The following is a 25572-nucleotide window of genomic DNA, read 5'->3' on the forward strand; positions in this document are numbered from 1 at the left end:
GGTAGGGAGTTGGGTGACTTTCCTCCTCGGGCATATGACTCTCTGCAAACACGTTACTGAGAAGAGTCAGGAAGAGAGGAGAAATCTAGCCCAGGGACTCGGTGTGGCCGGGAATCGGGGAAGGGAGGAGCCAGGTCGCGGGCAGAGATAAAAGCGGGTGGCATCGCTCCTCTCCAGCACTTGGCTCAGCCAAAGGGGGTTCCAAAGGCTGACCTGGGAGGTGGGTGAGAGAGCTGCGAGGCTCCAGTGTCCCTGCTGGTGGCTCGTAACCTGGGTCACTTACTGCCTCTTGTTGTTCCAGGTAAAGCTGATACTCCCGAGCACCTCTCTGCGATGGCCTCAGGGAACGATGGTGACCCACCGAGGGCCCGCGGACGCCGGGGGAGCAATGGGCGCAGGCTGTCACAGGAGCGCAACTCGGGTAAAAAGCTGGCTACAAGATTCAGGGCAGGAAGCATTTTCAACCCTTTCTTCTCCCTTTCTTCTCCCTTTCTTCTCCCTTTCTTCTCCCTTTCTTCTCCCTTTCTTCTCCCTTTCTTCTCCCTTTCTTCTCCCTTTCTTCTCCCTTTCTTCTCCCTTTCTTCTCCCTTTCTTCTCCCTTTCTTCTCCCTTTCTTCTCCCTTTCTTCTCCCTTTCTTCTCCCTTTCTTCTCCCTTTCTTCTCCCTTTCTTCTCCCTTTCTTCTCCCTTTCTTCTCCCTTTCTTCTCCCTTTCTTCTCCCTTTCTTCTCCCTTTCTTCTCCCTTTCTTCTCCCTTTCTTCTCCCTTTCTTCTCCCTTTCTTCTCCCTTTCTTCTCCCGTTGTGTTTTCTTTGAAAAGATGGGGTTTTTTTCACACCTCCAGGGCCCTTTGGGAGACCGGGATATCAAATCAGTTCCGCAAAGCTATTCTGGATCAAACTGGGAGGGCACGTGGTCAATGCTTTTGGGAGATGCTTGGCACCGGATGAGCGCGGTGGGCAGCAAGGAGGGCTCGAAGGGCATGGAGGAAACAGCGTGCGGGGAGGTGCTGCTCTGGGGTACGGCGGCGGCTCCGTGCAGGCAGGTGTAGCGGGGGGCACGGGGCTGGGGGCAGATCGCCCCGGCTGGCTGCGAGATGCGCGGCTGGTGCCTGGTGTCATTTACTTTCCCTTCCCCAAGAACACGAGAGCGAAAGGTGTTTGATGTTTAAAACGCACAGAAAAACACGCCTTGGCGAGCAGCGCCTGGTCTCAAGCGGTTGGTTTCAGTCTTGCTGCGTCGGCCGCTGGATGAAGTCAGGTCTCCAGTGGTGCCGTGACATAGCAGCGATGAAAAATTATAGCTCACAATCATTCAGAAGCGGTTCAGTCCATTTCTCGTGTGTGCCGAGCCCAGCAGACTGTGTAATTGCGTTTCACGCTAATGGGTGAAACTGGGAACGGGGCCGAAAGGAACCCGGGAAAAACCTCAGCTCCCGTTTCATCCCAAAATGATAAAATGCCGCTGCACAGAAAGCTGTTAAACACGGGTGACTTCTTAACCTGTTTTGCAGGTGGACTTGTAAATAAGGCTGAGTCACTGCAGCTCTGTCAATAACGGAGATTAGAAGCTATACCTAACTGTCTCTGTATTGGAGCTGAGCGCCAGCTCAGAGCTGGTTTATTGGCCTGATAATGTTATTTATACGCTGGTATTGCCTGGCCTCCTCTCCACCTCGGAGTACCATTTGTGCTAGACCCTGCACGAATGCATTGGGAGGAAAAACACCCTGTCCTTCCCTTACCAAAGTCTACAAGGTATGAAAATAAATAAATAAGAGCAGTTGTTTACATATGCTGATTTCCTGTTGAGGCCAATGAGATGCTGATGTGAAAACCAGTGAGAGGATCGGGCCCTGAGCTCTAACCACACCGTTTTATAGTCGCGCTTCCTGTACGCTTGCAAATACTTACCGGCAGTACCGGCATCCCTCTGCTTCCCAAAACTCAGGGGGGTCCGTCTGGAGCTTGGAGGTGGGACCTCCGCACGCCTCTTAGGCAGAAACCTCATGGACTCCAGTGGAAGCAGAAACGTGCAGCTTCCACCGAGGCGTGCGGTGGGATTACGGGGCAGAAGGTGGCTTCTGTCCACAGGTATTAAGCCCGGTTTTCCTTCAGGCTTCGCTTGCTCTGTTTATCCTTGGATGCGGTAGGGGGTGAAGAGATTTACCTGCTGCTCTGGGGTTTGCTTGAGCATCAAGCAACTGGGGCTGGCGAGAGGTGTCCCTGGCCAGGGCAGGGGGTTGGGACTCGATGATCTTCAAGGTCCCTTCCAACCTAAACCATTCTATGATTTATGGTCATTCTGAGTCCTTGTTCTACCACTGTTGCTTTGGGCACGGAGGAGGTGCTGCCCTTTCTGTCTGGGCTGGGTGGCGATTGGCACTTGTGGTGTTTTTAGGGCACTGTAGATGAAGGCAGGAGCGTCATACTCTTGGCTGTACATGATGAAGAGGAGGAGCAACTTAGTTCATGAATAGCCATGCAAAGGGGTTGGGAGGCCCAGCACCGAGGGCGCTGAGCTGAGCTCAGGGAACAGGGCTCGTACTTCAGCAAATTAACCTTGCCCTCCTTCGGTTGCCACCTGCAGCGCGGGGGTGGCGGTGCCTCTCTGTTCAGACGTGCTGCCGGGGCACGCACACAGCCACGGGAACGGCTTGGCGAATTCCATCGAGGCTGAGATCCGTGGGACGAGCCACGGAGGTGGCTGTCCTCAGGCTCGCGGGGAACCGTGCCGAAAGCAGCTCAGCTCCCCTGCGCTGCAGAGGGGCAAGGCCACGCGGTGAAAATATCATTTCTGTGGTCACACTTCGCTCCCGTGTGCACTACGTTAGCTGGAATCCCGAGGCGCTTTGTTGAGAAAGGTGACGTATGGCTATATCCGCTTATTACCGCTCGGGAAGCGGAGAGAGGCGGGATGCAAGTCTCTGCAAGGATGTCCGAGGTGCCGGGGCTGTGCCTGGGAAGCGCAGCCACTCCGCCTCCCAGTTTGCAGTGTCAGATTGGCAACTCTGCTCTTCCTCAGATCTGCCGGGCTCTCCCACCCGTCTGTGTGTGTGCTTAACACTCACGTAACGTACCTGGAGAGGTGTCAGATTTGGTCCGTGGTTGTTTGTCTTAGCTCTGGACTTAACGTTGCACGTGAAGCAAGTCATGAACTGATAAATAGTCGCTTAAGGACGGTAGTCATACATCTGCGAGCATCGCCGTGTCTTCATCGCCAAGACCACATGCAAAATAAGTAGGAAAAATGTGAGCTGCCTGTTTAAGCCTGGGTTCTCGTACTGCTGTAGAGCAACCAAAAGCATTTAAACATACTTTTTCTCTTGTCTGGTTCCCATGCAGTTCCTATCTCCAGCACAGACACAGAGTATTGGACTTCCCATTGAACTGCATCTCCCATCAGTATGTGGTTTCTCTTTTTAAAAGAAAAAAAAAAAGTCATCCTTCCGATGGCTGTGCTGGGAAATAACTGCTACGGAATTGCCTTATGACTCCTTTGTTCCTGCCTGTAAAGGATGCCCCAAAAAATCTTCAATGAGAAACTTGATGGGGCAGAGGGAGATGCGTTGCCAGAGCTGAGATGCCCACCCACCTCAGGCATCCCGCGGGCGCTCTCCCAGCCTCCCTTTGCGGGTCGGTAGCTATGGGACAGGTCTCAGCTCGGGCAGCAAAGTGCCAGAGCGAAACCTTGCTGCAGCCCCCAGCCCCGCTGCGAGCCCGTAGCTCTGGGTGTGTTGGTGGGACACCACTGAACATAAGGATTAAAGCAGGTTTCTTGAGTCCAGTCCAGAATCTGGAGCAGAGAATCTCCCTTATTGACAGATGAATTTCTGTCTTAAAACCGAGGGCGTTTGCCCGTTGGCTCCGCAGGGAGGCTGGTTGAGAATATTGCTCCTCTTTTGGGTGGGCCGGGAGTTTTCCGTTTCCCTGTCTAGAAGCTCCGCTCTGGGGTGCCAGCTGTGCGGGATGATGGCAGCAGGATGCGGTGTCAGGCTGATCCGCCTTTGATCCTGGGTGGCATCGCTATTGGCAGGTGATAGGTTTGATGAGGGGCTGCCTTACCCGGTGGAAGCCAACCCAAATCCATTAACGCAGCTACTGCTCATCCCACGCTTGAATTGCAACTGCCGCGAGGTGGAGCTGAGCTTCCCCTCGAGGCAGAAATCCCCAGAGAGCGTTCTTGGTTCCCCGGAGCTGTCTGCTCTCTTTGGAGCCTGTTGCTGTTTCCAGGCTGGGTATCTCCCTCTGTGCAAACAGATGCACCTCTCAGTGCACTTACTGCCTGTCTCCGGAGCCCGAAAGGGATGCTGCCAGGTTGCGTCTGTCACTGTCGCAGTCTGGAGTAGGGCTACTGAGTTGTAACAAGGTCTAACGGATAACTTTGGTGAGACCTGCCAGTTTTTAACCGTGGCACAGCCGCTCTCCGGGAGATGGGAACAGTGAGAAGTTAAGGCCCTTGCACCGAAATGCAGATGTGGCATGTTTGAGACTGGCTGGGGTCCGGTCAACGTTGCCTACGGGGTGGATCCAGGCAAGAGGCTGTTGTTGGGGTAGGTCCAGTGTAGATGCTGAGGGTGAGCAGGGGACCGAGGATGACAGGGTTGCTGCTCCGTGAAGCAGGTCCTCCCTTGCAGTGGGGGGGTTCACAGCCCCTTAACACGGCCCCGACAATCCCACACGGAGCCCAAAGGTCCCAGAGGAGCTCCAAACCACTCTCCCCCCTCTCCGCTGCTGGTACTGGGAGTCCACAAGGCAAATCTTGATCCAGATCCTCTTCCTTTGACTGGGAGAGCCTGGAGATGGTTCCAGTGAGTTTGCACTGTTCTCCTGTCCTTGTGTTACTAAAAATAGCGCCTGGGGTAATTAAAAGCAGGGAATTTTTTGGTACACTTATTTCCTCTTTTGTTCTCGCAGTGTTTACGCGGCCTCTCACTGAAACTGTGAGTCAGTCGGTTTCGTTTTTGGGCTCTCGGCGGAGCGGTCACGGGCTCCCCTGGCTCCTCCGGGAGATGGGATTTGTTTACCGCCAAATAAACCCCTTCCTGCAAAAGAAAAAACAATCCCCTGAAAACACAGCAACCAGGGCTTGTCATTTCCCTTCACCTTTATTTACCCAACCCGAACTCCACGTAACCTGAGTCTCCTCACGACAGGTCCTCTCCCTGCCCCGCACCCCATCCGGCACTGGGCCCATCTCCCCAGAGCCCCACGTGGGCCACACGGATGTGACCATCCAGAAAAACTCTGTGAGGAGCAGCGTAGCATGTTTTGGAGACCTGGATACGGGGTTTTGTGGAGCAGTGTTGCCAGGACAGCTGTGTCCACCAGGCCAGGTCCTCACGTCCCAGCCCTGGGATATTGCTCGGGCAGGAGCGTCTCCGCATTGGAAACGCAATTTCCAGTGGCTGGAGAATAGCATTGGCTGTGCTGGCAGGTGGATATACTGGGATAAACTGGGAAAGGGTTTTAGCGGGGTTGGCTACAGTGTGCTGCACCACTGCTAGACGGCGTTGGTGGCGCAGACGTGCCGACCTGCCGCTGGTCAGCAGCGCGCCTTGCAGGATGGTCACCTAAAGCCACAGGTCCGCAGGGTCCTGTGCTTCTGACATCCCCCCAGGTGGCTCATTGACCTGGGCTTTGCGCCTCACTTAACCTCTGTGAATGCCCACCCTGACCGGTGACACGCTGTCAAAGCAGCAGCGCTCTGATCCGTCCGTACCATAGAATCATGGAATCATAGAATGGTTTATGTTGGAAAGGACCTTGAAGAGTTCCAACCCCCTGCCCCGGGCAGGGACACCTCCCCCCAGCCCAGGTTGCTCCCAGCCCCGTCCAACCCGGCCTTGAGCACCTCCAGGGATGGGGCAGCCACAGCTTCTCGGGGCACCCTGCGCCAGGGGCTCACCACCCGCACAGTGAAAAACTTCTTCCTAATGTTTGATTTGAACCTGCCCTCTTCCAGTTTAAAGCCATTCCCCCTCATCCTATCGCTACGTGCCCGAGTAAGAAGTCCTTCCCCGGCTCTCCTGTAGGTCCCCTTTGGGTACTGGAGGGCCGCACTAAGATCTCCCCGGAGCCTTCTCTTCTCCAGGCTGAACAGCCCCAACTCTTTCAGCCTCTCCTCATAGGAGAGGTGCTCCAGCCCTCAGATCATCCCCGTGGCTCTCCTCTGGACAGGCTCCAGCAGGTCCATGTCCTTCTTATGCTGGGGACCCCGGAGCTGGAGGCAGTACTCCAGGTGGGAGTTTCTGTCCTCTACAGATTTTGCATCTTGGAAAAGAAACCGGGCAGAACTGCGTTAGCAGGATCTCAGGGGCAGCGGGGAGGGCTCCGCTGGGCTGTTTGGGAACGGGTGCTCCAGCCTGGATTGCTTCTCGAGCCAGCTGAAACCGAGCTCTAATCAGAGACATCCCGTGACAGACCGGGTACTTTCCCCAGGACCAATGTAATGCGTGTGATAAGGTATCGGTCACCATGGCACCGACGGGACTGAAACGCCTTGCCGGGGGCTCCCTGCTCCCGAGGGGGCAGGTCCCGGCCACGGCCAGACCCTTGCTCTTCCCCGCGCAGCGTGGGGACAGGGGATGTGCTGTGGGGGTCTCGAGCTGAGCCGGTGGCAGACAGGCAGGCGCTTATCGACGGCGGCTGTTTCTGACTCGCTTCCCGCCCGCACGGAGCCCGGTCGGTTTTCGCGCGCTGTCGGGGCCGGGTGACGTTACTGCACGGCCGCGTTCCCCTGCCGAACCCTGAATACCTGCCGTGCCGAGCCCTGCTTGTTTACGAGAGCGGGGGAAGGAAGGAAGCTGTGGCACCCAAAACCTCCCCCCCCACAACAGCCTCCCGCTCCCCGTGCAACGGGCTTATTGCCTCCACGGGTATTTGTCAGCAAAGCGGGGGGGGTTGGGTGCCTCCCCTCGCCCGGTGGCAACGGGGGTGCTGGAGCAGGCGGTCGGTTTGAACTTCTCACCTGGGCGTTTATCTGCTTTCAAGCGCAGGATGGGGAGTCACCAATCTGGGTTAGGGTTTATGAGTTATTCAAAAGCTCTTCTCCTTTCTGTTGCTGCCAGCAGCCCGTGCAGGAGTTGCGAATCCAACCCTGGCATCGCCGCTGCCGGGCCGGTGGGCAGACGGGAGACCGGTGATGTGCGACGGAATCGGCGAGGAATTATACTCAAACGACCGATCTAACTTTTGCTCGCCGCGTCATTGCTGACGCCGTGCAAGGACACGATTGTCCGCGCCACTGAAAAACGGGGTTGTTGGCTGAGGGTCGACGGGCAGCAGCTAGACGGAGCTTTGCCTCCAGTTTGGTTTTGGATCTGAGATTCCTGAACTTGTTTGTGCTGAGCAATGCCCTTACCGAGAGGGGCTGCGGCGCGGGGAGAGCTGCCAAGCGCAAGCGCTTGAACATCTGGTTTGTGTTGTGACAGTCCCGGAGCTGTCTCTTGCCAAAAACAGATTCAAAAGGTGGGCCTGTGCCCCTAAGAACAAAGACTGGCTTCAAAATTAGTTTCCTCAGAACTAATTTTTGTTGGATTCTTTTTGTTTTACTGTAAAAGGCCGGTGTTGACACAAACAGCACAAATTTAGGCTGAAAAAGAAGGAATGGTCTCTTTCCAACTTGGGAAAGAGGGGAGACGAGCTGCTCCCTTGACTTTTCTTCCTCTTGTCTCTCTTAGAAGACCAGGTGGTGGAGGAGACAGAAGTGGTGTTTCGGAGCTATGCCTTCTACCGCTACCAACAGGAGAGAGAGGAGAGAGGGGAGGAGGTGCCCATGGACCCAGAGATCGTGGAGATCGAGGAGGAGCTGGGCAGGTAAAACTCTGATACCAACTGTATGCACGTCCCTCGACCCCATCCCGAGCCAGCCTCCGTTACAGACCCACCCCTCCGTCCTGCTGACCTGTCCGTAACGCCGTCTTCCCTCCCAGCAGCACTGGGAGCCAGGTGGGAAGGCGCCTGGCCATCATCGGTGATGACATTAACGAGCGGTACGACGCAGAGTTTCGCAACATGCTGAAATCCTTGCAGCCCACCAAGGAGAACGCCTATGAGCACTTCACCAGAATAGCCTCCAGGTAAGAACACCGGCTCCCTCGGCGTGGGCTGGATGCCTTCTCCTGGAGAAGATCGGGGAAGGAGAGGTCAAACGGGGTGCAATGCAGCCAGTTAAACCCTTGCCCCGACCCCGGCGCCGCTGCCTGCCCGGCTCTGCCCCAGCACACAGACGTCCAACCTTCACCCACCGTCCCTGGGTTGAGCTCCCAACAAGCTCACCGTGATGGTTCCTGTATTTTCTGCCTGTCTGCTCTTCCTCTTGCACGCTGTCTGCACAGTCTTCACCTGACAATCATCTCGCGGTCCTCACACAAGCTGGCCCAGGGCAGAAACTTTGGGGGACGTGCTTGGGAAGGGTGGCCCGTGCATCAGTAGCCAAGCGAATGTCCCAGCTCCTCTCCAGGGCTATGACCAGCCCTGGACCAAGGCAGACCTGCTGCTGGTCCCGCTGCTGCTCGCTTGAGAGCTGGGAAGCCCCGATGAGTGAGGGTGTCAGAGGCACACAGCACATGCAGCTGCGGGGCCGGGCAAGCGCTCGCTGCCCTTGGCGCGGTCCACGTGGAACAGGATCGGACTGACTCAGGATGGGGGATGCTCCACAGACCCGCGCAGGCACTGCACACCCAACTCCAAGCGCAGCAACAGGGTGAAGAGTGAAGGCAAACACGTGGCCAACTTACTGCCCTGACTGCCTGAGGTACAGGCTTGGATCGAGGTGGCCGTCAAGGGGTTCAGTCCCCACCCCTCTCTGTCTGTAGGGAAACCAAGACACTAGGCACGTTACATGGTGTGCCCAGGGTCATGCAGAAGACTTCTGGCAGCGCCAGAAGAGACGCCCGGGGTGTCTGGGTTCCCAAGTCCCAGGCTCCCATTGATACTCCGACCGTGCCTGGCTCCAGCACAGCCCCGTCCCTGTGCACCCTCCGCTCGGTGTTTGTTGTCTAACTGCCTCTTCTTCTGTCCTCTTCCTGCTCCCCTCTCCTCGGGAAGCCACTGCTGCGCTGTTTTCACCGCTTTGCCAGCCTGAGGCGGTTAACGCACCGCAAACAGGTAAATTAACCTCTGTCTCTCTCTTTGTGCTACCTGTTTCTCTGTTGTCCCTTCCTGGGCTCTAACTTCCCTCTCCCTCTGCGACGGGCATGGTGGCAGCTCCACGCCAAGGTTCTGCAGAGAAGACGGTTCCCTTCGGCTCTGCAGACAGGGACCGCCAAGAACAGAATCACAGAATCTCCTAGGTTGGAAAAGACCCGTAAGATCATCTACTCCAATCATCAACCTAACACTGACAAGCCCACCACTAACCCACGTCCCCGAGCACTATATTGTTGTTGAGGCCCCATCCCTGGAGGTGTTCAAGGCCAGGCTGGATGTGGCCTTGGGCAACCTGGGCTGGTGGGAGGTGTCCCTGCCTATGGAACTCGATGATCTTCAAGGTCCTTTCCAACCAAAACCATTCTATGATTCTATATCTACGCGATGCTTAAATACCTCCAGGGATGGGGACTGCACCACTGCCCTGGGTAACGCATCCCAATGCCTGATGACCCTTTCAGTAAAGAAATTCTTCCTAACATCCAGTCTAAAAACAGGTCACAAGATTAAAACACAGGGTCTGAGTCTATTCTTTTTATCTTTTTCCTTTTTTTCCTTCTCGCTTGCCTTGCTGGAAACCAAGAAAAAAAAAAACCCAACTTCAAAAACTGGTCTAGAGAAATCAGTGCCAAACCTGCAGACAGTGATGCAGTTTGTGCCCGCAGCAACCAAAACCTGCATCGGGGCAGTAGGCGTTGACTGGGCCCATTTTGGAGCCCCCCCCTTCCCCCCCCACCGTTGGGAGTATCAGTCCAAGGCAAGAGTAGATCGAGTTTTGGTCTTGGAGGGGTTTGTCTATGCAGGAAAAGGGAAAATCCTGTTCTAACATGCTTTGTCCTTAGATTTAAACTTCCCGACCTCCAGGCACAGGCGAGGGATGCTTTGGGAGAGGTGGGTGGTAGTTCCTGCTGGCACCTGTAGGGCTTGCTGCAGCCTGACGGCTTCAACCACCACCAGCTCCAGCTTACCTGGTTCAATAACCGTGCCCATGAGAGCGCAGGCCCTCCAGGCAGCCAGCCTGTCCTGCGCCTGGGGGGAGACCTGAGGGAAAGGCAGGCCGGGCAGGAAGGTGGCAGGTCAACAACCACCACACCAGGTTGGACGGGGCTTGGAGCAACCCGGGCTGGCGGGAGGTGTCCCTGCCCAGGGCAGGGGGGGTCAGACTAGATGATCTTTAAGGTCCCTTCCAACCCAAACCATTTTGCAATTCCATCCCAAAGCTTCCACTCTAGCGATTCAGAGCCTGTAGCTGTGTGGAGAGGATTCGGCAATTTCCTTTTCCCTTGGACGTCCCTCACCCCCCTGGCTGAGGCCAACAGCTGCTGTGACCGAGACCGTGTTTGTCGTGCTCCGAAAGCACCTCCCGGTGTGCTTTCCAACAGAGGCCACGGGTCGCTTGGCCACGAAGCGACTACATTGTCTGCGTGGCTGCGATGCGCCTCGAGGCCTAGTGCGGCATCCCCAGCCCCGCTCTGCAACCGGCGCTGCTCCAGAGCCCGCGGCCCCGGATGCAGAGACCAGGGAGGCCGGAGCCAGGCACGGCAGTGATTTAACCCGACCCATCGGCTTCGTTTCAGCTTGTTCGAGAGCGGCATTAATTGGGGCCGGGTGATTGCGCTGCTGGGCTTTGGCTACCGCATGGCCATCCACGTCTACCAGCACGGCATACCGGGTTTCCTCTGCCGCATCGCTCGCTACGTCACCGAGTTCATGCTCCGGAACCGCATCGCCCAGTGGATCGCCCAGCAGGGAGGATGGGTGAGCCGGCGGGAGCGCGGGGCTGTCCCGGGGGGATTCGGGGGCGAGGGGAGGCAGACGTGCTCCGGCCGGTGGAAGGTGCAGCCCTGGGGACTATGGCACTGCTGCGGCTGGTGGGGTGACCCGGGCGCAGGCAGAGCAGCGAGCCGGCCCAGGCAGATCTAACACACTCTGGTTATTCTCTGTTTCCCGTTAGGTGGCTGCGCTCGAGCTGGACAATGTTTACATGAAGTACATGCTGGTGGTGGTGACCCTGGTCATGGTGGGGCATTTAGTGGTACGACGCTTCTTCAGGCCCTGATTGATGCGGGGGCAGAGGCTGGGGGGGTCCGGCCAAGCTCGCTCTCAGATCTCTGCTCTGCATTGACATCTCCCAAGAGAGGGGGGATCCAAGGAACCTCTGAGAGAGAGAGCAGCTTGGACCTGTGACCCTCCCGCGCAGGGCCCGGGGTCTCTGCCGTCTATGGAGACACCACCAGGAGCTATGGAGAGAAGCAGTTGGGGGGGTGGGGGTGGGGGGAAGGTTCGACTTTGTTGTCTGTTTTATGCCTCGCTTAGCTGCCGAGGACAGAACACTGCTGTGACAGTCCTGGCACGCAGCAGCGAGGCGGGAGAACAGGCTCCTCTGGAGTCCGGAGGAACCAGTGTGTCATTGTAATAATGCCTCTGTGTGCGTGTGTGTGTGTGTATGTGCGTGTGCTGGTCTTGTCCAGTCCTCGGGGTGGGTGCAGAGCTCCCTCTTTGCTAATGGCTGTAGTCCAAACCATCCCTGTGCGTGTCGAGGGACCGCAGCCTTGGTCGCTGCAACTGTCTAAGTCACCGGAGGGGCAACCAGCAGTAGAAAGCCCGCGTGGGGCTCACTTTCACCTTCCCTCTGTTCCCAAGCTGAGTAATTGAGCCTTCTCCTTCCTTTTAACAAGCATCCCTACCCCTTTTTAAAGAAACACGCTGACAACCCGTCATCTGGGGGTCACTGGCAGGAGCCAGCAGCGCTGGCAGGCAGCCTTGCCCTGCCGCAGCCTCGACGCGGACAGCTGCCGCTGTGCCGCGGCCGATGCGGGTGCTGGGGTACAGCCTCCCACCCCTCCCCCCCCGGGAGCCCAAAGGCTGCCCGCCAGCGGAGCTAGGGACCACCAGCGGGTTTCCAAACACTAAAAAGCTGTGGGGTGAGTAATGGTCACTGTGGGCAGCCCACCCACCTGCCCTCCCTCGGGTCCTGCTGGGGGCTTCCATTCAGTAGACTGGGATGCTGGCAAACGAGCAGCCCAGGCGGGACCAGTTGGTCTCCCTTGCTCTCAGTGGGAGGCACTGGAGATGCATCCCATCCCTGCATCAGCTCTGTGCCCCGCTGAGCCCGGCCGGGCGGGATGGCGCAGGCATGTCCTGGTTGAGCACAGGGCTGCAGTGTTTCATAGGTGCCCGGAGAGCAGAGCCCAGCCCCCTCCGGGCACGGTGGTTTTGGGAAGTGACTTGACCTTGTTCCGTTCATGAGTAATGCTTGAGCGTGATTTTTGGGGAAGGGAGGGAGGGCGGGCAGGAACCAGGCTGCACTCATCCATCCCAAATCTTTCTGACTTTTGCAAAATGGGGGGAGAGTCCCAGCGTGGACTGCGTGGTTTAGCTTTTTACTCCAGGTGACTCTGTAAGGCTTGAAACTGTGACTGGCCCTGTCTGAGCCAAACTAACCCCCTTCCAGCATCTTCCATCTCAGGTCAGCCAGGTGGGAGACAGAGCCAGTGGGACCTCGGAGGTAGAAAGCGTGCAGCGGTCCTGTGTCTGGGCTCCTCTCCTAACGCAGAGCCCTTCTGGGCTGGAGCCTGGGACAACGGGAAGAGCAAAATCGCAGCCCTAGTGAGGCTGAGCCCTCTGGGGCTGGAGCAGGGAACTCGCCTGGTATTGCTACTGCCAAACAGGCTGGGTGACAAGTGACAGTGCTCCGACTCATCTCGGTGGGACGGGGATTGCCAAAGCAGGACAGAGCCCAGCTCGCCCACAGCCCTGCCTGCTGTCACCCGCTGCAGCGGCCACCGGCAGAGCCCGAGGAGGGTCAGTGAGGTCTTGAGAGCAACTCATCTCCCCCCTGGTAACAAAGGCGTTCCTGGCAGACATCTGTCTAACCTGTTTTTAAAACCCTCCAGTATTGCCCCCCCACATCGCTGATTCCTACCTTAATCTTCACCTTCAGATAGGTTTTCTCCTCCACGCCTGTCCCTTGCTGCAGTTTAAGCCTGGTGCTGCGGGTGCTGTCCCAGCACAGGGACGGGACACCGTACACCCTCTCTCCTCGCAGCTGCAGAGGCTTCGCAGGACCAGCCGTAATTTTATAACACTCACATCCCTCCTGTTCCTGCCTCTTTTTTACACAAGAATAGCAAACCTTTCAGCCTGTTTCCATAGCAGGGTCTTTCTGTGCTTATCATTTTGACCCTGACTGTTTCTGCGGTTTCCCTTTCCCTGGTGGAGTGCCCTGGACTGTGCTTAATAGAAAGGCATTAAAATATTTGCTGTAATATTCCTCTGCTATATATCTCTGGTTTGGTTGCTTTATTAGGTTTATCTGTGCTGAGGAGCACAAATCTGCAGTGGATGGTCCATGCTCAGGTGTTGCAGCCGTGCAGACTCTTTGAGCAGCTGAATGTCCACCCGAGCTGCTTTGCCCCCGTACCGGTGTATTTCTTTGCGTTTATCCACACACAGCTTCATTTACCGTCGTGCCACCTGCTCACTCATCCTGAGCAGCCCGTGAGATCTCAGGACTCTTCTCTGATGTGAGCCAGTCTAACCAACTTAGTGTCATCCGCGGTTTCCCAGCCCCACACCTTACCTTCTTTTCTGGGTGAAAGCACCACCAGATGGAGCCTTTTTGCCACGACGAAAATGAACTACTAATTGTTATTTTCCTTTTCTCTTCATCAGCCACGTAATTGACATGTCACTGTCCTCTAGGTTTGTTGTTTGGTTGTGTCTCCAGCAGGACTTTTTCAGAGGGCCTTGGAAAAAAAAAAACAGTACATCAGTTTTTATTCACTACTTCACCCACACACTCCGAGAACTCTAACCCATTAGAGAACTTTTCCTTGTACAAAAAGCCATGCTGCTTGTAATTTATTCCCATCTCCCAGACAAGGTGTTTCACCTTGCAAACCAAATTCAGCTGTAAGGCCAACAGACTTTAACTAAGGAACATTTTTCAGCTTTACGGTAGATGATCAAGCCTTAGTAAAGTCTGTGGCACCAGGACAGAGAAGGGAACTTTTAAAATAGGTGCTGTAGCAAATGAAAGTTTCCATTTTATCCGTTTTCTCAGGGGATTTGCGGGAAGGGTCGTCTCAGGGTATCAGCATACGGTCTCACTCTGCTCTCGCCTCTCCTGCCCTTCCTGACACCGCTTACTAAGTGGAAAAAAGCTTGAACTGGGAGGGTGAATGGGTGACTGGTCTGTAGTACTGTGTCCTGTCACTGGATGGCAACAGCATTGCAGGCACGGCTGCTGGGTGCTGGCTCCGAGGGCAGAGAGGGGCTGAGCACCCTCGGAAGGGAAACCCCCCTGTTCCAAGTCCCCCCTCTTCGCCCAGGTGACCCCCGTACCCATCAGCCGTGGTCTGCACACCCAGAGCTGCAGGCACACACCGCACTCTGCCCCGTAGCAGAGGTGGGCATCACTGGTTTGTACTGGACTGCTGTGGGGGAAAGCGCGAGTGCTCTGTAGGGGCAGGAACGGGCGACAGCAGGGCTGGATTGCTGGGCTCGAAGCAGACCAAGAAGAGTTGGTGTGGCCCTCCCCAGAAGCTGATGCTCTCTGGAGAGCCGCAGCAGTATCTACCTCGAAGCCCCACTGGGCGGAGTTTGGGCAGGGGGCCTGGACACGGTACCACGGGCCACCTTGACTATATGCTGAAGGCTTTTGCTCTGGGACTGGCACTGCCAGGAGCCATTTCTTTTGGGGTTTGTTTTGTTTTGTTTTTTTTACAAAAAAAAAGTACGTCTCTGCTGTAGAAGTGCGGTAGATAAAACTACATTCTTAGAATAACCCCAAACTTTCCCTACAGAGCTCAGTCAGCCACTTTATCCCGCGGGGATAAAGCCCTGAGCAACTACAACAGTTCTTTAACCAGTGTGAACTTTGTTTAACCACCAACCCAGTCACGTACTGTAGCTCGTACGAAAGCAAGCCCGTCCGATGCACTGCGCCGCAGGCTCTCCCTGCCGCTGCCTTCCTAACCACCGCCGTGCTACCGGGCACGACAGCTTGGGCCTGGGCTTCTGCCCCGGTGAGCGAGGGAAACAGAGGTGGGGAGCCCTCAACTGGGAAATGAAGGCAAAAAGCGAGGAGAAGGCTCTGCCATGGCTGTTCACAAGGAGAGGATTGTTCACGTTTGGGTTGGAAGGAAAAAAAAAAAAAAAATAAAAATCTCACCCCCACTCCAAGCAAGGCCACCGAAATCCCGGCAGGGTTTGGGGAAGAGCTGCTGAGCGAGCACGCCGTTCTTCTGGCGTCAGAGACCTGAGCTGGGGCTGCGTCCGAGGAACGACCGGCTCGCTCCGATGCTCACAGCTTAGCTGGTACCAGTATGGGCTGCCCACCCCTGTGCTGGGTGGGTAGAGGAACCAAAGACAGGCTTGTGCCGTTCCCTTCTCCACCCAGCCCCAAGATCAATGGATGGGGTGGGCTCAGCATCACGGTGCTCAGTGAAGGCTGAGGTGCACCCCAGGAGCGGCAAAGAGGGGTGCAGGCGGTGGTGCCGGTCCCCGGGGCTGGAGGAACTGTATGTGGGTGCAAGCGAGGGCTGATGGCAGCCACCAGCTCTGCACCGTGGTCCCTTGTGCCTCTCTGCTGGCTCCCGACACATCACGGGGTGCAGAGAGGAAAGAGCGGTTCCTTTTGGTGAGGATTTCTTTGCGCAAGGGGTGTTAAGGGGATGTAGCACAGGGAGTTGTCTGGACAGAAAACTCTACGTTCGAGCAGAAGCGTGTGTGTTCAGGAGGGCGGGCAGAGGAGCTTCATTCAGAAGGTTACAACGGGTGCGAGTCTGCAGGAGGAGTCCCGTTCCCTGAGCCTATTCTAGAGCACGCGTCACCGCCCCCCTCTCCCAGCTCTTTCCTTCTGGATGGAGCAATCTGCCTGAGCTATTGGTTTGCTCGCCAGAACCGCCTCTCCCTTCCCGCCGTTCCTCACGCCGTGAGCCAAACCCTGAGCCATCCCTGCCCAACACTGGGTGCCACAGGGGCCAGTGCTCCCCAGAGCAACCAGTCTCTTCATGGGCAGGACTGGTGGCAACCTTCTGTGAAGCTCTGTGTGATGGGTTTTTTTTTTTTTACACGTGTACTTGAAACCACACTATCACTGTTCATTCTGGTTCTTCCTTGCGTTTTTCACAGTATCAATGTGCGCGGCGTTTCACACAGCTCCTTCCCCACCTCCTGTCCCCATCCCTCCAGGACGCCCCAGTCTCTCCCAGCACTGCAGGAAAGGGGATGGGGTATATGATGGAGCAATAAAGAATGCTTTGCACTGACTCTGGAGGGGAGGGACTGGCAAACACCTTTTCTTTCCAAGGGGAGAGGAAGACCCCGGGTTGTCCCAGTAGCAGCAGGGAGACGGGGAACGAGCTTTGCCTGTGGGCCGAGCCTTTCCCCAGTGCAGGGCATCTTTCCTGGCAGGCAAAGGGGCTGTGTGGAACACGGTGGGTTGCTTTTACCTGAAGAAAAACTTTGTTTCTTTCGCAAATATTCTGTTTTAAAAGGATGTAATATATATATGTGAAAATAAAAGTGGTACATGCAATGCAAACTCTCTTCCTGGCGGTGTTGAGGGTTTTCTTCCAGAAGCCGTACTCCTCGGCAGGGCGCTCTGGGTGCACCGCAGGTTCCCCTGCATAAATTGGCACAAGCTATTTGGTCTCAGTTGCCCCATTAATTTAGGGATACCAGGCCTTCTCTAGCACGAAGAGCTAGACAGGCAGAGAAATCTGCTGCAGAAGCTTGCTTTGCCCTCCCTGACAAATAGCGCCTTTACAGCAAACGCTGCAGGGCTGAAGGAGAGACCGCTGTAGCCATCTGTGCTCTGAGCAGCTGCTCGACCTGCCCAGAAGTTAAGGATTTCTCTCTCTGCTGTGTCCACACCTCCCTAGCAGGAGACAATAAGGATAGGAAATTGCAAAGAAAAAAAAAAATCCATTGCAGAAGAGTGCAACAGGATCCTCAGCCGCCATAGGAGACACCAGCAAATGGAAACGTGCGTTCTTATCAGAAAAGCCCCACACGTACAAGACGGGGAGATGCTGCCGCTCTCCTGTATCGGGATGACAGCGATACCTGCCGCTAGCCAGCAGCCCCAGCTGCCCGCACGGAGAACTGGCGTTGCTCAGCGGAACGAGGGCTGGTGTGAGGATGGGAAACCGGGGCTCCCGCAGCAGCCGCCGTCCCGGGCTCCCACCCCCGAACACCAGCCCGGACCCCCGGGCTGCAGCACTCGCAGCTCCTCTCACACACCCAGACAGGACCTGACCTCCTGCCGAGCCGCCCTCCCTTGCTCAGAGACAACCCGCACCGCTTACCTGACCGTTCACCCCCCTCAGGACCAGTCTGGATGGCGGCTTCCCCCCACCATTCCTACTGGTACCGCAGGGCTCCAGCAGGGCCTGTAATGGGTGAAGAAGCAGGTGATGGTGGGGGACAGGCTGCTTTAATACCACTCCACAGCTGGGACTGTGTGCCTTGTTAATGAGCACGTCTCACTAATAGGCACAGACACCCCCCACCTGCGCTAATGGTCCTCAAGTCACCCCCACCTGCAGCCACTTCTGCTGATGCCTTCCCACCTCCAGCACTGGTCACTACAGCCCTCGCTTTTGGGGCTGGGGGAGCCTCCCCTGGGAGCCCCAGTCTCTTGGTCACTGGTTGTGGTGGGGGGCAGCGAGCCCAGGGCAGCCCCCGGCAGCTGTGGTGCGGTGGGGGAGATGTTGTCTCCATCGGTCCATGCTGATGGACGTGGAGCATCCTTCCAGATTCCCTGCTCCCACCCCCGATCTGCTTCTGTTGTTCTGGTTGAAAAAAGGAGGGGGGGGGGACAGTGGGAGGGTTTATGGTTACCACAGGGCTCTGCGGTGTGACGGGGGTGGCTTTATGGCGGGGGTGGCTCTGCCTTGGCAGCCTGCAGAGCTGCGCTGCAGCCACGGTTCAGCCAGCTTAGAATGAATCCCAGTGACTCCGCAGCTCGCGTCCGCTGCTCTGTCCCAGCCCACGTCATCACCAATGAGTCTGTCATTCCCGCAGAGCTTCGTGCCGGTACCCTTCATGCGCCCTGGGTGCCCGGATCCGCGTTTTCTGCCTCTGAATGCCGGGCGGTTAAAATGAGGGAGGAGAGACGGAGGGCAGGATGGTCGGGAGCGGAAGGTGCTGGGGGGTCTGAACCCAGGCCATGCCTGTTTTCCGCAGAATTAATCCTGGGGAATGTGTATGGGGGTGTCGGGAGGAGAGGAGATGAAGGCTCCGGTTATAAATTGCCGCAGCGAGCGTGGGGGCTCAGGCTTTCCGCACAATCAGCCAGGAGCAGACTAAGCATCGGAATCTAAATAAATATTTACCCTCTAGTTCCTGGTCTCTATAAATAGCCGTATGACACGGTTGTCAGTTGGTACTTTGGGATCGCTGCAGCGAGGTTCCAGTAAGATGAGAGTATTCCCAGTCACGCAACCTCGCGCGTACCTGGCTGACCCGGCGCCGCGCACAAAAACCCACCGCTGGAGCTCCGTCCCCTGCTGCCGCTGCCTCTCTCTGCAGGGAAAGGTTAAACTTTGACAGAAGATAAAGGGCCCTAATTAAAGAGCCAGCTGCTCCTGTAATCCACTTTGTGTCCTGCCCCAAAACCAGATCAAGCTCCTAATTAAATTACCAAAAAAAAAAAGAAAAAAAAAAAAAAGATAAAAATTAAGGCCACAATATTATTGAAGCATTTGCCTTTGGCCATTCAAATAGAATTGACCCTAAACCAGAATCCAAGATCTGGTAGCAATCTAGATCTTGATCTGGCACCTGAGACAAGTACCTTATCTCCAAAACTGGGTCAAACTCTGAACCACTCTGAGTTTTGCGGAAATAAAGGTTTTTCTAGTGAATTTCCAGGATACACAATGAGAGTGGGCAGGAGCTGGGAAATCACGCTTGGTTTTATCATCTTAATTTTTTAAATAAAGCTCCTTCGCTCCCGGGCAGGTTTTCCTTCGTTTGGCGTGTGTTCGAAGATCCTCAGCCCCTGGCGAAGACTCCGCACGCTGTCGTTGCCATGTCAGGGCCACGCTTCCTCCCAAGGGCTCGTTCACATCCATTCATCTCACGCATCGTTTCCACCACGGATATCTGGGATTCCACGCGGGACCTGGCTGCACCGCCACGAACGCATTGAAGGACACGGACTTTGATCTCCCAGCTGGAAGGGGAACACGGGCAGCAATAAAACCCCATGATTGACGCGAACTGGCAGGAGCGCCTCCGCCAGCAGGAGTGCCTTTGTGGCAGCGCTGCGACAATAGCGTGCGGCAAACGGTTCACTAAGGCAGTGTTGGGTTTTTCTTTCCATCCTGTGACTTCCCAGCCAGAGATGCGGATTCCTCTCCAATTTAATCCTTATTCACAGATCTCCCTGACTTTCCCTGAATTATCTCCCTGAATCGTGGCGGTCTGGGCAAAATCGAGAGGAGACAGCGCTGGAGGTGTGTCTGTCACCGCACGGGCTGCGGTGAGCTTGCTCCAGCAGATGTGACCGTTCCGACAGGGATGAAGTTGAGCTCCGCGCGGCTTTCCTGGCACTCATACAGCTTTCTGGATCAAAGCTGGAGGCCGGCCAGCTATCAAGAGCTCTGGCAGAGCAATTTCACGTCTGCACTCAATATACCATTTAGACATACCCCTATCGTCAGATGGCCGTGGGGAACACTGCGGTAATTCGGTGCCCTCGGATGGATCTCTGTTGTAAAGCAGGATCCTCTTCTATTAAAGTTAGGAGACCTGCTCCAGCACAAAGCAAGCAAGAAATTCATTTTTGTGCTTACACCACTCATTGAAGGAGACCAAACCACAACACCGTCTTTACACAAGTCGCATTTCGAGTTCAGAACTCCCTCTCTCCAAAAACGCCCTCACATTTGCTTGAACTATGGCTCTGCCCATCAACGTGCTCACCAGAATAGTCAAGGGGAGTACCCTGGCTTTTGCCGTGCACTGATTGCGCTCGTCCGGGGGGATTTACACCCGTGATTTAAAGGGGGTTGTTCTGCACTTACCCTGCAGAACCTGGAGCAAAGGTCAGAACGCTGAAACTGGATGAGGTCTGGATGGCTCAGCTGACACCCGCTTTGAACTCCAGGGCAGCACACACGCAGCTCAAGATGTTTCACAACTCTTCTTCCTTGCGATCTTCTTGCAAAAATCTGCAGCTAAACAATGGCAACACACGTGGTGACGGTGGCTTTGGCTGCATTTCCTTAGACATAAAGCAATCCTACCATCAAAGCACCAAGCAGCGGGGCTTTGCCAAGGCAGCTTTCTAAGAAGAAATGAGTCATTTTTAGCAGCTGGCGCATGTGAGCGAGGGAAAGGCAGACCCATAAAGACAGCAAAATTCTGGCACTCTGGAGCTTGTTCAGACTTCGAGCCTTGCCTTTAAAGCGATTCATAGCTGCTCATTTTGTTATTTGCCAGCGGTGTTACTCCTGCTGCATCCCCATCTTCCTCTCTCCCCGAGGCAGATGTTGTCAGGGGAAAACACAGCTGAGCATCATTCCCAGCAGAGGCGTTGAGCTCCATCCCTTCCCGACTCCGCAGCTGGCAACTCCGCCGCTGCCAAACCGAAAAAAAACGTGCTCCTGCAGAGGATTCTGCCGTGGCAAGGTCGTGCGGTCCATCGTGCCAAGGGTAAAGCCACCAGAGTAAGAACAACTCCACTTGCCGAGGAACCGACCTTAAAAGCCACCAGAGAAGGGCATGAGGAACGGATGCTGCGTTTCTCCCGTGATCCGCTTGCTGTCCCTACCTGGAAGGTGCTCAGATGGGAAACATCTGCTCTCCTTCACACCCGGCTGCAGCCTTCTGGAGAGGGTGCTGCAAGAGGCAATAGTCACTGTACTCACACGTCTCTGCATCTGGGGGGGAGGGAGGGGGGAAATAAAGAAAAAAAACCCAGGCTTGTAACAATTCACTAACAAAAACCCAAACGGAGGTCCTCAATAACACCAAGGTTGGAGCTGTTAACTGAAGAAAAGGATGCGCACTTCAGAACAAATAAATGAAAAAAAAAAAAACACGTTTGTCACATCTTGCAAATGTTGTGGTTTCTCTTCCTTTAATAAATCTTCGTTTTCTGCAGAATCTTTACCTTTCTTTTCCCTTTGCTAGGAATACCCTCCGGTCCCTGTGTTCTTTCACCTTTTCATTTTCTATTTCTGCTACAACTGAAGAAACACAGAAGCATAGTTTTTCTCCTAACAAAAAATCCTCAAAGCATTGTTTTGATGCATCTTGACAGATTTTCAGAAAAAATATTTAGACAAAAAAGCAGCAGTCACTGAAGTTTTCCCTGCTAGTAAAAAGGGCATTTCCATTAAAAGAAACACAAAGAAACTCAGCCAATCTAATCGTGGCCTAAACCGAAAAAAAAGTCAGTAAATGCAGATTTAGAGGTAATGCCGCTTCCCAGGTCGTGTGGAAGGCTTGAATAAAAAAAATTAGGGTGGAAGACCCTTTCCGCTGAAAACCCAAGACGGTCGGTCCCTTTCTTCTTCATAATCACCAGCAATAAAACCGCTGCAGGTTGATTAATGCCTTCCCTAATACAAGATGGGTCTTGTTCCCCCGGTTTTGTGCTTCCCGAGCCCTGGGCAAGCCAAGGGCTTGACAGACCCCCAGACCCGGAGGAGCCCTTGGGCAGGTCCTCGCCCTCCGCTGGCTGCCAGCTCTGTGCCGCCTCAGCGGGAGGGAGAGGCGGGTTCCAAATCCCCCGCGGTTACGCCATCCTGCGCGGGGAATAAGAGGCACCCAGTCTACTGGAGTTCACCGTTCGGTGCCTCTTGCTGGGGCTTGTCTTGCTTTCCCAGTTCACTGCCTGAACCGCCGGGGTGGGGAAAGACCCAAGAACTTTTCTTATACTTGCAAAAAAAGGCAGCTCAGGGTCCAGAGATTACCCGCTCTTTTTTTAAGACCGCAGGGAGGTGCGTGCTGCCCCTCAGTTCCGGGCTTTCCTCCGAAAATGCCAGCGGGAAAACCCTCTCCCCAATTTCTTCGTGAACGTCAGGCCCTCACTACAAAGCCTTTCCCGGCTGGAAATCTGCACCAGAGTAATTTAGGGCACATCAGCACATGAAAGTGAACTTGATTTAAGTGAGAGCATCACTTGAAACTGCAATAGCTTTTCTCAATTAACTCTGCATGTAGGAAAGACCTTGAAACGCATTTTAAACTGCTATATTAAGGCATTATAAAATCCTTTGTGAACACTATTATTCTGGCTCACTTTAAACCATATCCCCCAATCTGACATTAATACGAGGGTTGAGATCTTGACTTAGTAAGACATAAGTAGCTGAGTTGTGATAACAGAATCACAGCACCCCAGAGTGGTGGGGGCTGGAAGGGCCCTCTGGAGCTCCCCCAGTCCCACCCCCCGCCAGAGCAGGGGCACCTCCGGCAGTGGCACAGGACACGTCCAGGCGGGTTTGGAATGGCTCCAGAGGGGGAGACTCCCCCCCTCTCTGGGCAGCTGTGCCAGTGCTCTGCCGCCCCCACAGGAGAGAAGTCCCTCCTCAGGCTGAGATGGAACTGCCCATGGTCACGTTTGTGCCCGTTCCCTCCTGTCCTGTCACTGGGCACCACTGAACACAGACCATTCCCACCCCCGGCACCCGCCCTCGAAGGACTGATAAGCGTTGATAAGATCCCCCTCAGCCTTCTCTTCTCCAGACTGAACAGCCCCACGGCCCTCAGCCTCTCCTCGTAAGAGAGATGCTCCGGTCCCCTCATCATCTCCGTAGCCCTTTGCTGGACCCTCCCCAGCAGTTCCCTGTCCTTCCTGACCCGGGGAGCCCCGAACTGGACACAGCGCTCCAGATGTGGCCTCCCCGGGGCAACACTTAACACATAACCCGCGGCAATACAACACCCTGCCAGCGACTTTGTACCGTTTTCTTTTTTTTTTCACTGAAATAAGGGCTGAGTCCCCTGTGACAAAAAGCCAGCCCTCCGCACGTCCCCAGGGACCGTCCGTCCGGGCAGCGCCGACAGCTCAGCACCCTGCCGTGCACCGCGCGATCTGAGGGGATGACATGCCACGGCACGGGCAGGGACACCGGGGTCAGGTGCTCTCGCTAATGTGAGTGCTGCGGGTCCCAACGAGTGCGAGCAAGTTCTCTGGTCACGCAGGTACTGCTGGTCACGGTAGCCGAAGGCGAGAGATTTTATGTCACATTAGTGCTGGGCTGGGTCCGTGCATGTGGTTAATTAAAGAGGCTCAGCTAGAGAGTGGTAATTTGTTAAGCTGCGTAACTTAATTGCTTGAAATCATCTGCCTATCCCCCCACACTAAGCTGCTCTTAACATGAAAGAGGCGGCGTTGAACTGTGGCCGTTAAAATTTATTCTTTTGGCTCCCGAGGTGCGACTCCTGCGGGCAGATAAGGCCGAACCACTGCCCTTACGGTTATCACGGGCGGGCAGCTCTGCGCGCCAGCCCTCACCAGCGCCGCGGCTGCCAAACCAGCGGTGCTACGAGAGGCTCCAATATTCCAAATTTACCTGGAAACTCAGCCCGGCCGCAAAGAGAGAGCTGCGGGATGCGGGGAGCCCAGCCAGGGGGATGCCCCTGGGCGCCCAGACGCAGCAGCATCCCGCAGGCAGTGCTTTTTCACAGCCTGAAAACTGGACGTTAATGCTCCAAAAGACCTGTTTTCAAATCCCCTCTAGCGGAGAGAGGGTGGAAATTGAAGCGGCAAGGTTCAGCTCCCCCAGCGATCCACAGCCAAGCTGTGAGGGGCTGTGAGCTCTCCCGCTGGTTGCTCAGGGCCACCCCAGCCCACATGGAAAACGAAGAAGTGAGCAGCTGGAAAATTCCCGTATCATTTCATGTTATCCAGAATTTTTATTTCAACGTAACTGAAAACTTTTAAAGACAAGCTTGTATTCATGAGAAATAAAAATAGGGTGGGTTGGGTTTTTTTTGTTGTTTCGTTGTTTTGGTTTTTTTAATGGCTTCCAATACTGAAAAATGAAATCTTTTATTCTGCAGCGTCGAGGCTGGCAGGTTTGAGTCGCTCAGAAGATGGTGATTGCCGTGAAGGTTCCTCCCCGGCCACCGCCGCGTCCTTGGTGGCAGCTGGGTGAGCACACTCGCGCTCTCATCAGCGGCAGACAAACCAGGACGACTTTATTGCCGATGTAAATCAGAGAAGCTCCGCCGGCTTCCGAGGAACATTGCAGATTTATGCCAGGAGCTGACCCGGCATCTCTATTTTCAAAACTAGGGCAGATTGAAATATGCTGTTTTTCAATAATATATTCAGGTTAACAGGGCTTTTATATTTGGGCAATTAATCTTGCATAGACTGAGAACCTCTTGGGACATCGTGCAAAGGTTGCTAAGAAGAGGAAAACAAACACAGTTGTGTAACTCGGTTCTCCCGTGTCTTTTCTTTCATGAAAACACATTGCAGCGATACGGCAGTGGTCCGAACCCCCACAGTAATATTACCGGAGTAATCAGAAGCATACCAAGACATAGCACAGAAAGGGTTTCACTGAGAGGCAGTATTACCTCATCTCCTATTACCGTAAAATGATTCAAACCAGAAATATTGAAACATAAATCTGTGGTAACAGAGGAAAACCAATGTTGTGCTCGAGAAAGTCTTTCCGGTGTATTGCAAGGCTGTTCCCCCCCGTGGCGTGTGCCCACGTACAGAAGGGGGTCCGGGGGCATCACACGCGCTTGTCTCTGCCTGTCTGGGCACGTGCTCGTGCTGATTTAAAATCCCTCTGCGTCCCAGCCCTGATCCCTGCTTGGGGCCACTAAAGACCCTTCCCGAACCCGCTCCTTATCTTTCTGTGCTTCCTCTCACTGTCTCTTCTGCCGTTCAGCCCAGCGGCCCCTGGACTTCATCGTCACCCGACAAACACCGCAGCAGATGCTATTCAGAAGCCCAGACACGCGGGCTGTGCCACAGCGTCATGGCTCGGAGACAGACATCTGCCCGGGCAACGGCCTCCAGCCTGCTGTGATCCGCTTAGCCTGGAGAAGAGAAGGCTCCGGGGAGACCTCAGAGCCCCTTCCAGTGCCTAAAGGGGCTCCAGGAGAGCTGGGGAGGGACTTTTTCCAAGGGCATGTAGGGATAGGATGAGGGGGAATGGCTTCAAACTGAAAAAGGGGAGATTTAGATGAGATATTAGGATTAAATTCTTGGCTGTGTGGGCGCTGAGCCCCTGGCGCAGGGTGCCCTGAGAAGCTGTGGCTGCCCCATCCCTGGAGGTGCTCAAGGCCGGGTTGGACGGGGCTGGGAGCGACCTGGGCTGGGGGGAGGTGTCCCTGCCCGGGGCAGGGGGTGGCACTGGGTGGTCTTCAAGGTCCCTTCCAACCCAAAACATTCTGTGATTCTATGAAATCTGTTACATATATATTATCCCAT

The 25572-nt window shown here is 55.2% G+C and overlaps 1 protein-coding gene across 1 annotated transcript; it reads left to right on the top strand.

The window, feature by feature from the left end:
- Positions 1 to 228: 228 nt before the first annotated feature.
- Positions 229 to 11517, top strand: BAK1 (BCL2 antagonist/killer 1). The gene is made up of 5 exons (XM_082494666.1): positions 229 to 421; positions 7679 to 7814; positions 7934 to 8077; positions 10727 to 10907; positions 11104 to 11517. Exons 1-5 carry the CDS (start codon positions 334 to 336, stop codon positions 11206 to 11208), a joined length of 654 nt encoding a protein of 217 aa, XP_082350792.1. The 5' UTR covers positions 229 to 333; the 3' UTR covers positions 11209 to 11517.
- The last annotated feature ends 14055 nt before the right edge of the window (positions 11518 to 25572 follow it).

The sequence above is a fragment of the Vanellus vanellus genome (genome assembly GCF_965231255.1).
Source record: "Vanellus vanellus genome assembly, chromosome: 23".
In the NCBI taxonomy this organism is placed as follows: domain Eukaryota; kingdom Metazoa; phylum Chordata; class Aves; order Charadriiformes; family Charadriidae; genus Vanellus; species Vanellus vanellus.